The following is a 15,218-nucleotide window of genomic DNA, read 5'->3' on the forward strand; positions in this document are numbered from 1 at the left end:
TTTATATAATGTGTACCCTGCACCAGTTGAAAACAGTCTATTGTTGCCTACTATTGCAATGATATTTACTAGTTTGATCAAGCGTCTTGACTAATATACATTGACTTTTTGAGTCAAGTACTTTTAATTCTTGTTTTAGTGCATTTTTAACTTGTGATGTTGTTTCTACTTTTTATATTTATAGAGCGCATGTTTGAGCTTTTGCGATGACATTAGCGCTTTAAAATTAAATGCAGTCAGGAAGTGATGTAATTATCGTAACACTCCGCTGCCTTTTTATGAGTGTGTTTTAAATCTGTATTCATTTACTCTGAAGAAGCTACCTATTTTGTGTAGCGAAAACGCTGTCTTATGTTGTATAAGGAACCTTTACGTCTGGTGTGCTCCTGTTTGGATCCGTTTGCCTTGTTTCACCAGTTTGTTATCGTATCTTGTGGTTACAAGAATTATGGGTAAGGGGAGGAGTTTGAGAACTGGATCCAAAAGCTTGAAAGTGGCTGAAGTCAGATCCGACATGGATCAGAGATCCATATATTGAGGAACAGATGGAAAAGACAATATCATATCTTGAGTTTGATCTTCTCTCATATTCAAAAGGCATTAATGTAACTTTCAGTCCTAAAAAGCTTTTTTAACTCTAGAACCATATATACAACTGTCCAGTTTCTTCAGTATTCTTCCACAGACAGACCATTTACAATGGATGCCTAATCCTGGTTTTATTTACTTATTCTATCTAGTTATCTATCCATCTATCTGTCTGTCTATCTATCTATCTGTCTATCTGTCTATCTGTCTTTGTTAAATGGGGAGAATAAACTGATCCAAAGACTGTTTTGAGCCATGACACAGGCCAAGAGGCAATAACAACTTTCCAAACTGCATTTACAAAACAGATTACCTTCCAGGTTACACTTCAAATGAACATTTATATTCTCATTACATTATAACCAAAATTTACAAATCAATAACTTCTACAGTTGTCTATTAAAGGAATGTTCACAGTCTCCCTGCACTACTAATGTTCTTGTGACTATGACTCCAGGATCTCTCTCTTTCTCTTTTTCTCTGTCAGGATTGACAGTTCTCACAGTACTCACAGTCTATTTACTTGCAACAGGAATGGTTGCTGCACTTTACTTATTGTTCTTCCTTCTGGACTTTTGATTTAGATGTATTTGTCTTCTATTAATTTTTTTGAATTCTCATGGGCAGCTTTCCATCTTTGTCATTAGCAAAATAATCGCAACAACATAAAAAGAATGGCTTGGAGGGACAGGTATATCTTACAGAGGATACTGCTGCTCTGCAACAGACTCCCTATTCACATTAAACAAAGTTCATCTCTGTTCATATTCAACAGCATCTTGGATCTGTGGATGGAGAATAGAAAAATTACCCCAGGACTGCCCCCTGTACCACTAATGAACAGAGGCAGCTCCTAAATGTTTTATCCCATGCATGAGTCCCCTCACATTATCTGTGGTATTATCATGACAAGTAATATATAATTATCAGCCATGGAACGGATAAGGTTAAACTCTAACCAAATGGGTTAATTAGAGCACAAAAGGGGAAACTGGATAGGCTTAAAATGACCCATAAGGGCAACTAGCCTAGTACTTACCTTTGAACCTGCAATATATTTTGGTTTAGCTGCTTTATCAGCTAGTTTAAGCTACAAGCCGTGAGCTTTCTTATAGTTTTTGTATGCTTATTTTGTCTCTATCCTGTAAATCTGGTAGTCTGACTCTGCGGATTTTTTTCAGCATTTCAGTTCATTTATGCTAATTTCCAGGAGTCCATAATATAGTCTCATTAGCAATGGAGATAGTAAGAGATTGAGTCCTCATGATGAAGTATTCATAGGTTCATAGGAGGTTACTAGGCTACTGGTCTTAGGCCCTCAACACGCCTAGCTATGTAATACCATTGTTCTCTAGTTGACCATGGTTAGATGGTCATTGTTAGCAGAGTGTATCATTGATTAGCACTGACTGCCCATGTCCATGAGGGACATAGTGCCACTCCCAGAGTGAATTCACAGTTTCCCGTCCAGTTGTCAAGGTTGCATTTAAATGGGGTCCTTGAGGAGCTCTGCTTCATGTAAAGTGGGAGTTTATTCCAGACAAGCATCAATCTCTGAGAGACATATCTATCTCTCCAACATGTTCTATTTATGTTACAGGCTAGGATGAGATCCATGGAGTGAGTGACTCTTGTGTCATTTCATTTGTGGACATGCAGCATTTCTATTAGGCAGGGTCAGAGATCACTCTGAAGGCCAGGCACAGGTCGCCACTCAGCAGCCTGTAGGATACAGAGTATGGAGACAGAGCCTTCAGTCTTTCCATGTAGGTCATGTTTCGGAGGTCCTCAATTTTCCTGGTTAGAAACCTCTGTGGTCTCTCCACTTGTTGCAGGTGTCTGGTGGGGTACATGCAAAAGGGAACATTGTACTCAATTAGTGGTCTAATGAGGGTCAAGTATAGCGGAGTTATAATATCCTTAGCACTGGATGCGATGCCCTTATTTATGAGATGTGCAATGTAGAAGGGCTTCCTTACCACTGTGTCCTTTATTCTAAAATGGCAAGCTGACATTCTTCAAAAGTTTTACTACTACTTGTTCGCTTGAGCTGTTTCACTATTTAGGTAGTTCTGCCCATTTAACTGGGGATTATGTGGAATGGCAGTCCACCCCTCACAGCTGTCTCTGACCTTGCAGAACATTCCTGGTTTTGCCTCATATTTTTACCCCACCCCTCATAAAATGTTTCATTTTCTCGTAAACCATAGAATAAAGTCAGTCAATAATCCAAAAGATTATAGTTTCATATTTTTTATTGTCCAGAAAATTCATGTTAATGGAAAACCTGTTCTGTTACCTTTTTGAAAAAATTCAAGTAATATCTGTCCCCCTATTAGTTTTGCCTTTGTCCAAAATACTAGAACAAAGAATTAAGTATGTTGGGCAGTAAATGCTTGAAGTTTCTTTCATGGACAAAGCTTCTGAATTTCTGATTCCTGTATTGTAGGCCATTGCCAGAAATAATGAAAAAGTACCATTGTTTCAAAAATACTGGTTTTAATGTAGAAGGTACATTTCCACATACCAAGTTTGTAATTTTATTTATGTTAGTGAACTTGAAATTAAAGTGGAGCAAATCCATTCCCTCAACTTCACTGATGACGAAGATGCTCTTAACTACCTGCACAACTGTGAGTATTATCAGCGCACACTTCTTCTGGACTGTTTTCATATTATGAAGTACAGGTGAAACAACTCTACACTACTTGTTTTATGTAAGCAGGCATTCCTGACCAATACCAATATATCTTTCTTTTTTTATGCTTGTGTGTTACCAGATGTGAACTCATTCATCCTCACAAGCATCTGTTTTCTCACTTGACTGAGAGCTACTGTTGTATTAACTTTGAACATTAAGCCCTGAACTTTGGCCACTTCCTTCCTGCCAGAAAAGTAACATTCACTTCCTTTACTCACTAATGATTTTTTTTACTCATGCCAGCTGCTCATGCTAACATTTTTCATAAGTGTGTCTCTAAGTGCCAGTAATAAGCTGAATTACTTATTTTTCTTCTGTTATCGGTAATTATGGCACTACACAAAATACATCTTGTGGTTCTTCTAGCAGTTATACATGCTGATTTGGTAAATAATCTCTACTCCACATATCTGTTATAGGTAATTACTCTCCCTCTGTATTTCACTTTTAAATCATGCCTACATAGATTAAGCAGCATCCTCTGCAGTCCTGTAAGTGCCTTGTGCAAAAACTTTCTAAATATGCTTTGCAAAGGTTTGTTGATTGCTTCTACTTATCTTGCATCCATGCACTGTTGCTAGCTGTTCCTTTTTGCTGTTTAACTATATCCCTTTTGTTATTCTACAAATGTTTTGGCTCATAAGCAACTGATGTATTTTCTTGTCAGATTACAGATCTTATACTATTCTGAATGTTTTCTACTTGGAGCAAAACTGGCTTAGTTATACCTTGGCTTTTCAACTGACTGTTAGAGTTTTTCAAAGTGTTTTCCCTGCTCATAGCGCCATTCCCAAGTTACACTTGCTCTAACATCTTTCTCAGTGGTGCAGTTACCTCACACATATAAGTAACAAACTGTGCAAGATACATCAGTCTTAGAAAATATCTAATGCCTACTGAATTAGGCAATTGCACAACAGCTCTAACCTCATCTACATCATGCTTTATACACCTGCAATTTGAATAGGTCCTGTGTGTTTCAAACTTTTCACCTTTATCTTATATTTGCTCTAACTTAACTTGGAATTTTATTGTTTTAATGTATTAATACTTTCCCCTCCAGTAGAGCTCTACTGAATGTGTACCTTCAATTCCCAGTGGGTGTGGCTTGAGCTCTTAAAAATTAAGTTATTACCTCCTTACAGTTCTAACAAATACTCATTGACTGTGTTCAAATATCGATACAGTTGTGTTTGCCATCATGTATGCTTCAAGATACAATATTCTGACACCTTGTATGTAGCATGGTTTTGGAATTATTAATGCAAATATGAAGAAGTAATATTTAACACCTAGAGGTGCAGTAGGATGTAACTGCAGAAAAGCCTGGAGGTACAACAGGCTGTAATAAGTTAAACAGCTGTTTCAGTCTCTTGTTATACTGTTCCTGTATCTCACTCTGCGCTAACACCATCAGTTATGTTTACAACACCCTGTAAGTCTTCAATTACTTGTACAACAGCTCTTTGGAGAACTTATGGTGCTGAAGAAATACAACACAAATTATATCTTCCAAATGGCATATAAAAGTGATTTGTCACACTTTTGAAAGTGTTATAGTTTTGCTTTGCATGCATTGCAAAGGTGGTATTATTTACCATAGCTGTAACTGTTATATGTATTTTCTTTGCTGGAATTGTTTCCTAGCTGAAATTGTTAAGACAGACCTTCTGCTGGCATTCTGGAACTTATTTTTCTGTGAAACTCTATCCCATCTTGATGTCATGTTAGGTAAACAGTGCTAAAGTAGATATGCAAATAATGAAGTATATCAGGCTTTTCCAGAGACTTGCTTACATTTTTTCCTGGGTTTCACCTGTGTTAGGATGAAAACAATTTAAATGCATTCACATTCATTTGCTTAATCTAATTTGTACTGCACTGTGTTTTACTATTTTACATGACACTACTTTTCAAAGAGTTGCTGCTAATATTGTGCAAAGCTGAAATAGGTTGCATGTGTGTATTGTAATGCTAATAGCCTCATGCTTGTTGCAGTAAATTTTTAAAATTGGAATGAATGGTGTGTTTCATTTCAATGGAAATAGTTAACTATTTATGTATTGCTTTCAGGTATCTAAACTTGGATAAGACATCAGTTGTGCTATCCATGCATCTCAACTGTCCAGATAATGGTAGAATGTCCCTGACTAGGTCTTCTCACACATACATGCATGCAGAACTTTAACATAATACAGTTGCATACTTCATACATGACTCCCATGTGCTCATCACAATCTAGCACGATAATGTAGTCCCAGCACTATCATCATTACTCCCTCACTTTGTCACCATCCAAATAGTTTTAGGAATAAGCCTTTGTTTCCTCTTAATCTGCACTACATACCTGTCATAAAAGTTTGTACTACATTTTCGTGTGTGTGTGTGTGTGTGTGTGTGTGTGTGTGTGTGTGTGTGTGTGTGTGTGTGTGTGAGAGCGTGTGTGTGTGTGTGTGTGTGTGTGTGTGTGTGTGTGTGTGTGTGTGTGTGTGTGTGTGTGTGTGTGTGTGTGTGTGTGAGAGAGAGAGTGTGTGTGTGTGAGAGAGAGAGATGTGTGTGTGTGTGAGAGAGAGAGAGAGAGAGAGAGAGAGTGTGTGTGTGTGTGTGTGTGTGTGTGTGTGTGTGTGTGTGTGTGTGTGTGTGTGACAAAGTCTGAGACACAGTTTCTATGAACCATTACAGTGCTCATACATAATTTTCAGATTCATACCATTCACTAACTTCCTCCCCTATATAACCAAAACACTTCATCCACACACATACTGCTGCCACTCAGAACATTAAAAATACAACAGTGCACCACTGTAGACAGCCATAACAGAGTGACCATAAAATGAAAGCAATACATTCACCAGTTTAAAAAAATGTGTGTGTGTGTGTGTGTGTGTGTGTGTGTGTGTGTGTGTGTGTGTGTGTGTGTGTGTGTGTGATTCAGTAATCAGCAGCAAAGTAAATTAGTTATATTGTAGCAGAATGCATATTATTTGTGATTCCTCAAAAGCCTTCCACTGGGGTATGAGGGAAAGCGATACAGACATCTCAACATCAACAGCTCTGTCATCAGAATGTCCTGACAAACTGAACTAAGGGTCATCCTTGCAAGGATTTAGAACCCCAACATCAGAAGTTAAACCAAAAACTTGGATGTCACTGTTATCAATAGTAAAAGCACCCCAGTTTTCTAAACCACTTTCAAGCACTGAATTTACAGCATACAGCATCCCTTACATGATGTCAGAGGTCAGTGGGCATTCCATTAACAGAGGCGGAGCATCTCACAATGAAAAATAACAGAAAAATGATCGCAAACCATGAAAGAAATGATGACAGAACCACAGAAGGAGGAATTACAACATAAAACAACCATGAAGTTAAGAAGTTCTACAAATCACATTATAGATAAGCAATTCGAAGCTTGCTTGCTTTATCTAGCCTTATATTACGGAAACCTTAGTTTGCATCTAGTGCATTTTTGAGAGCAGATCTTCAGTTTTAACCAGTGCATAACACACTTTTTTAACCACTTTATTCAACCATACAGATAACACCAATGAAACATTTGTCTTTCTCTTCAATGGTGACCATACTCTTCACCTGTTCAACTGGCATAATTTGAGTCTCAGTAACATATAAGTTTTCTATTGGCTAGTTCCTGCTCAGTTTGAGTCTTGAGAGCTACTGGCACTTTTCTAAAAGCATGTGTCAGTAGCACAGCATCAGGATTTATTTATGCATCATATTCTTCTGGAAAACATAAACCTGTAACCAAATATAGCTATATACAAGCATGTCACTGCTGTGTGTCTCTAACAGTATGAAAAATGTGTCTACTAATATTTGACTGGTTCTGTATATATGCAGTGTCTACTTCTGCACAGTGAATCTATTTCACAGTTTTTAACTTCTAATAAGCTGAACAACCCACATTATTAGAACAATTAGCTTCTTTTAGTTCTATGAGTTGAAAGAGTACCTCAAATTTACCCCAAGATTAAATTTATGTTTATGTTCATATGTCAGTTATTTCTCAACTAAATTTCACACTGTGTCCAGCATGCATTAAGAATCTAAACATACCTCTCTGTTCAATACCGCAATGCTTCAAAAGTATATTTAGAAGAAAAAATACACTCTGTATCTTCATCTAGTTTAAATTTAAAGTTGTACATGTTCAGTTTCAGTATTTCTTTCAAACATTCTGAGTTGCATTCTTGTCCTGGTGCTTCAGATATTCATTTATGGGATTCATAAGAGTTTCAAGGCAATTCCGACTTATAGCCATGAATGCCTTGCCAGTACCCATCCTAAGGCTGCACCCCTTTCTCAAGCAGGGATAGATCAGTTAGTCTTGGGGTAAATTTGAGGTACTCATCCAAAGATGGGGGTGGCACTGCATAAGGAATCTCTCTCCCCATCCCATTCCATTCCATTTATATTTATCTGGTGCTGAAGATTTATGCCCATGGTTCTGTATTTGCTAAGCTATTAGACTTGTAGAGATATTGGAGATCAAGGATAACAGGGTCTTTAGTGGCACACTGGGTGAGGCTGAGACTGCCCTTCAAAAGTCTTAGAAATACTGAGGAAAGGGATAGAGATTCTAACCTTTCTTAGTGGCTCAGAATGTTTAAGCCTGAAATCCACTTAGCTAGGAACCTCTGGAGCTTCTCTAGTTGTGTGATATGTTCAGTGAGATAAACCCCAAAGGTATTTTAGAACTTCATTGTATCAGCTCTTTCCTCTTCAACAGTACCTTCCAGAGATGTTTGTTGACACTTCTCTTTTCCATATTTTTGACCAACACCTTGCAAATGCTTTTGAATGCACTTATCTTTCCATTTACACATACTTAAACTTGTTTTTTTTCACACAGATATTCTACAGATTTAAAAGCAAGAAAATGTTTCCTCTCTTGCTTATAGGTGTGCTTATTATATAAGGTTTGAATTTCAATTGCCCAAGCTTTCCTCTCTACTCCATTTACTGACAATACATGTTCAAATGGCTTTCCTTTTCATATCTATTTCTGCAAAATATCCATACTTTTATTTCCTATGTTATGATTTTTTATTGCAATTGGAGTTGCATCGTATCTTACATAATTTACCTCAAATAATGCATTTAATGGTGTACTAGTAATTTTACTTCCTCTGTACTGATCCAGGGTTTTGATAAGATCAAGTGTCTTTTATGAGCATGTCTTTGCTTCATTAATTCTTATACTGCAAAGTATTCTATCAGTTACTGAATCAAGAAACACACACTTCAGAGTTATTTAGCTTTATTTTTAATCTGATAAAAAAGTATAGATGATATAAGCATCTATAGTCTCTGATGACCCTTGTGTCACTGTAAAGAATAAAGAATAAATGGTGAATAAACAGTAAATTATGTTTAAACTTACAATAATTCCCAAATGTTTCTCTCTCACTCTCCTTTTTCTAGTATGTCTTTTTTTCTTCTCTGAGAAAAGTATATGATTTAAATATCATTATCACATCTACCAAGGAGACATGCAGAAATGTAGCACACACTGCTTTTTCATGTTTGTTGACTAATCTACTAACATCAAGAAATAAATCAAATTACTGAATTGAAAGTTTCCAATTTTTTGCTAAATTAACTGGCAGTGAAGTGATTCTTGGTAGTTGCAGCTGAGCCATATTCCCCCACTGATAATTATGTTTGTACTTCCAGAAACAAACTTTTGAAAGCAAATATGTCATTTCACTTCTATAGGCATATTTCTTCAATTCAGGCAAATATTTCTTCACCTTTTTTCCAGTGAAGATGGAGACACCATGAGTGTGGCCTAACCTCCATGGGGCTAAATTCAAAGAGTCAACTCTCTAGACTAAATGTGTACCACATGAAATTCAACTTTCTCTACCTCTCTTTGTCAAGATGCATACCCCATACTCTGAAATGGGGTTTCATGAACTATCATCATATTTTTCCCCAAGACTGTCTGCTGGCTCTTACAGCTGTCATCGCATGTCAAAATTATTTAGCCTAGGAAAGGTCAACACAGCAAGGTGTTTATAGCCCTTCATTCTTTACATCTTACTGAGGTCGAAAAATTCTGAGTCTGTGGGTAGCAGTTTCTCTTATACTGTGTACTTTCATTCACAGCTAATTTCTTTCCATCCCACTGGGGCTAGAAATATGTTCAGTTTCTAAGAATTTACACTTCTTACTGTGTAGTGTCACTTAGAAGATGAAGCTACAGCAAACAGGAAAAACAGTCACTGGCAGTCTAAAGATTCTGAACATAAGCACTACTTCTTATTATTGCCATTCTAAGTAAACATAAAGAAAATCCTGTATGACAGGATAGTGATTCCTCTGGTAAGTTGTTATGTATCACAGCAAGGAGCGACAGTAACAAAATACTGTCTTGATAACCCTAGGCATTTTAAGAAGAATTGCCTTAAGTGGTTGCTGGCATTGCATCAATAAACTGAAGACTATCAAGAGTTTCTGAAAAAAACAGTTAAAATGAAAAAAAAAATCTTTCATCCCAGAATTCACAGTGAGTAAGTAAATTTAGTTGCAATGTAATACACAGTGTCCAGTTTGGCCAGCAAGTTGTTTGACAAGCTTCTGTATGGTAAACCTCAGTAAAGTACTCTTGTGAAGTAGTTTTGAAACTAACTGTGCATTTGTAATTATTATTAGCAAGTATTTATAAAGTAGTATTTCCCTCAGATTAATTTTTTAGCTCACTGTTCTTACTATTTTAGATAAATCATCATATTTTTATTCAGAGTCTAATTAAATTCGGGTCTATATTATAAGCATGAAAGTTCACTTACCTGAATACCTAAACACCGACACATATTTCGCGAACTGCAAATACACCGAATGCCCTAAACCGCAAAATTCAAAAACTCGAACCATCATAGTTGTCCCACCCCACCGCTCGCTACATACTAGCTATACAAACTAAATAAACCACATACATACACTAACCAAAACCCTACTTCTAACCCTAAACTAAACCCTACTTCTAACCCTACACTAAATCTTGCATATACCACCATGTATGCACTTAACTTAACCTGCACCCTAACCCTAAGGTCCGTAACAATCACACACTTACCTTAAAAAGCTATACCCAAACAAACTAAACAATCCACACACATACACTTAACAAAACCCTACTTCTAACCCTACTCTAAATCTAACATACATTACCATCTAAGCACTTACCTTAACCCGCACCCTAACCCTAAGGTCCGTAATTATTGCACACTTACCTTACGGAGCTATACCGCAGAAGGGCCAACCATGATGACTCGACATTTCCGATTTCATGCTTCTGGATGATCAATGTTTTCACGGTTCGATGAAGACGTTTCAGCATTTAGGTATTTTGGTAAGTAAATGTTCATTCTTTTAATATAGACCCATTGAATTCCATAGTATATGATGGAGTCAAATATGATGCCTGGCCTGTTGTAATATGATGCGTATTAACTGAAGACATTGTATTTGCTTTTAGTTTCTTATACTTTTTGATCCAATCCAAACTACATATGAAAAAATAAGAGTACTGTGGAGACAGCAAGCCACATAGCAACACAAAATTATACAGAAATTACTTTATCTTATTGTTTATTTTATTAGTTTATCAATAATTTGTTTTGGACTGTTGTTTTGGAAGGAAAATTAATCAAAATAGTATCACAAATGTATCACTTGCGTGTCTTTACTAAAAAACATATTGGTAATCTTCTGCTTCATCTACTAGAAACTGTAACTTCCAGTTATTTTTCTTGCCCAGATGTTAAAATAAGTACTTTACAAGTATGTGTGAGGAAGAAAGCTGTGAATATCAGTTGAAGGCACAGATATACATCCCAAAAATGAAAGTGAATATGTTCTTAGGTTAAGTTAAAATAACTTCTTGTGCACTAGCAAAAAATGTGAGATGACAGAAATAAACTATACAAGTCTAGAACTTGAAAAAATTAATGTCATAATAAATTTAAGCAAAATTTCAAACTTTGCTACTTACTTTAATGTTAAAGGGGTCCTTCTGCAGATAAGTAGCTTCATGAAATAAAAGAATAAGACGAGGATCAAGATTTAGCTGAACAGTCTGAAGATGCCTGTGTTCTTCCAAATTTGTAGTAATCTGCAGAAAATAACAGCAAAATAAGTAAATTCGCTTATCAAGCCTAGCAAAATAAGTAAGAGAAAATTACTTTATGTCGTGAACAATCTAGGCCCCTATTGCTATATAACCTGAAGCAGATTTCAGTCTCTTTCCAAAGTTTAAAAAAATTCAAGCTTTGGATGATAGCAGGACAGTACTTTTCAGAACTTTATATAATGACTTCTACATCAAGTTGCTATGCATCACATGAAGGAAAAACATTAACATTGTAGTAAGCCTGATAACAGTTACTATTTTAGCAATAAACTTATCAATGATGCATGAAATGACAGAAGACTAAAAAAAGGTTAAAAGATTTTTATAAGAAATTGTTGACTGTGCCTGATTATTAAAACTACAAAAATATCCCTTATTTACACAGTATAACTCTCAAAGTAAGTTTAATTATCTATCTACAGCAGCCTGGGTGTCAAAAAAGGCAATATCATTGATTTGTGAACTGTATCAGATTGAATAAAGAAATTAGAAGCATACAGTTCGGCAATCATCTAAATTCTAAATTACATGCATTTGCTAATGACATTTTATTGACTTTGGATAATTCTGACAACTCACTACAAGCCTTATTTGAGACAATGGAGCTCATTCAAAAGATTTTGGGTCTTATATTTAATGACAATAGGACTAAGATATTACTCATAAATTATAATAAGAAAACTACAGAAAAGAAATTTCATAAATATACTGTACCAGATAACAGAATTAAATATCTTGGGATATTATCAAGTGATACTAATGAAATAATAACAATGAATTACATTAATATATTAAATAAAATATAACTTTTAATAGATTGACGGAATAAATTATTTTTCACAATGGAGGATAGTTTTTTTTATTAATGTGATTTTACTAAAAATTCTACATCTCATACAAGCTATCGCCCTACCTTCCTTGCCGGCTTTAGGCTGCAGCGAACCCTGTGGTCACTGGGGATCCCCTGCTCCCTGGGGGCCCCCAACCACAGCAAGTTATCTTATCCTGATATTTTGGAACATGTCTGTCAAACCAACAAAAGCTAGTAGCATTCTAGTATACTTAATAAACCACATGGATAATAACTCTTATTTATATCTCCTTTAAAATTCAAAGTTATTTCTGATTGTAATAACAGTGCTTTGTCAGGTAACAGGCATCAGAATTCCATTAAATATTTTACCACTGACATAGTGCCCCTGGCTTAGTTACATCCTGCTGTTGGCCATGTTCTCCACTAAAACTAACTACATAGCCAGCTTTAGGTCCATGCTATACCTGCAGCTGCAGGGGGCCCCCTTAATCATCTTTGGCTGTGTGGGGGCCCCACAAAAGCTGCTGCTGGTTGGGGAAAAAATAAGGAAGAAAAAAGGTATTAATTTACTAATTATGTTCTTTAACCTGAACAGGCCTGTGATATGACCCTGTTAGGATGAAGTTGATAATGAACATGAACAAGGTAAGCAGTTGAGAGATCAGCAGCCCAGAGTGACTTATCACAGTGCAAATTTTGATTTTAAGAAGAGCTGATACTTCTGATCTTCAGAGATGGTTTTCTCTTTCAGGGGGTTTTATAAATACAAACAGAACACCATATGCCATAACTATCAATTCCTTTGCTTAACAATTCAGTGCAATGCCAATAATAATAGTATAAAGGCTCAGAATCAGGACTACATTTTAATATTACTCTAATTCACTTAAAATGTAATAGAATAACACCTTTTGCATTAACATGTATTTCTGGACAATAAGTATAAAACTCAAATGTCCGGATTGATTGACTGTTTGTAATCTTGAATGATTTACCAGCAAATCAAACTTTTTATGAAGAAGAAAGCAGAAGTATGAACAAAAATCAGGGAAGGTGTGTGAAATCAGGAACAGTGATGGGTATGCATTATACTTCAATGAGGTAAATAAGTGACTTAACCCTGCTGCTATCTGACAATTCATAAACAACAGTCACTGATCTGGTGTGGCAGTACCAGTGTTGTACAAAACTAGTATTGCTATGGCTTATGCTTGTGTGTGTCTGCATGTGTGTGCAAAAATTATCACTGATTTCTATCTGTGCATGCACCCAATAATGGCAGGACACAGACATTATTCTTCTGGTTATCAGTAAAAATGTACAAGTAATTATATTTCAAAAATAAGATGCAAAATAGATCACAGAATATTCAGACACTTAGATCTTCTTGGAGTTTGGTGTCCCCCACTCACAAGACTGTATAAACGGATACTGGGGACTCCCTTAATCATCCTTAACTCTGTGGGGACCCTCACAAAAGGTATTGCTGGTTGAAGAAAAATGAGGACAAAAAAATGTATCAATTTTATGATTGAGCTGTTTACCTAAACAGTGCTGAGATATGATCCTTTTGGATAAAGCTGATAATAGCCTCTGGTTTCAACCACACCCATTCTAAAAACAACCCTGCTCAAATGTGTGTACAGAAAGCTGCTGTAGGTTATGTGAGCTGGGGATTGTGTGGTTATTACAACTTTAATTTTCATCACAGTTAAACCTTAGATGTGTACACATGAAGTCATTATAGCTTGTGTTTGAGCTGAGGACAGTGTGGTCATTGTTTATTTACTTTTCTCAAAGACCTCAGAGGTATAAAAAGAAGGTTACAATTGCTTGTGTTGGAGTAGTGTACTGTCTAGGAGAAACAAATTAGAATCTTCTTCTTCTTCGATCACCTGTCGAATTTTACAGTGTCGAGTTGCCAGCCCGCGCCACCTTCCACAGAAGGCACACTAGGCCAATTTAGAGTGTCCAATCCACCTGCAGCATGTCTTTGGGATGTGGGAGACCACAGGGAGGACATGCAGACTCCGAAGGCACCCCAGCCGAGGATCGAACGGAGAACCTCTTGCTGTACCACTGCACCAGGAGAAACAAATTAGAATATATTACTGAAATCATTCTCACAATCACACACCAGGCACATACATATACATGGGGATGACTTTGAGGGTTAGGGGTGAGGAAGCATGCTATGTATACGTATAGCAACAGTCACTTGAAATATATGTCTAAGGCAATTTATACCATTGCTTTCATCCTAGTCTAACACCAGAGGGATGTATACGCAGTGACTGCCTTTTGTGGGGAGTTAGGGAAGGAGGCAATATTCCCAGATAAGACCTATGTATTCCCACAAATGGCTTGTTAGTTTATTATGAGCTACTATTTTGTCAGTTTTGAACATTAAGCCTTGGGTACAACTTATGTCTTCCTTGAAAGAAAAAAAAAAAGACTGAAATTCTTTTCATTTTCATGATTTTTGTTTAGGCCACCATTAGGGTAAAATGCTGAAAAAATGCTCTAAAATGCATCCCAGGGCACATATATAACCCCTATGGCTTTGAGGGCACCAGCTTAATTGAGTTATTTCCTAAATGGTTATTACTGTGTTGTCTTGGTCAGGAAAGATGTGCTGAAAGGATACAAGGAAAACTAAAGTTGAACAGCAACAGTGGATTTCTTTCCTTAGTCATAATTTCTGTTCAAGCCATTCTTCTTTTTCTTCTTCTTTCAGCTGCACCCATTAAGGGTGGCCACAGCAGAGCAACTGTTTCCATTTCTTCCTGTCCTCTGCATTTTGCTCTGTCACACCAACCATCTGCATGTCCTCGCTCACTACATTCATAAACCTTATCTTAGGCCTCCCTCTTTTCCTGTTACCAGGCAGCTTCATCTTTAACATCTTTTTCCCAATATACTCTGCATCCCTCCTCAGCACATGTCCAAGCCAACGT

The 15,218-nt window shown here is 36.5% G+C and overlaps 1 protein-coding gene across 1 annotated transcript in view; it reads right to left on the reverse strand.

Moving 5' to 3' along the window:
- Positions 1-15,218, reverse strand: part of LOC122787923 (dynein beta chain, flagellar outer arm-like) — a 5,188,001-nt gene that overhangs the window by 4,674,990 nt on the left and 497,793 nt on the right. The window contains exon 17 of the mRNA XM_044054850.1: positions 11,310-11,429. Coding sequence (XP_043910785.1) covers positions 11,310-11,429 — 120 coding nt within the window. The remainder of the gene's footprint in view (positions 1-11,309; positions 11,430-15,218) is intronic.

This window comes from Protopterus annectens, chromosome 13.part0 (assembly GCF_019279795.1).
Source record: "Protopterus annectens isolate FY-2018-M chromosome 13.part0, PAN1.0, whole genome shotgun sequence".
NCBI classification, from domain to species: domain Eukaryota; kingdom Metazoa; phylum Chordata; order Ceratodontiformes; family Protopteridae; genus Protopterus; species Protopterus annectens.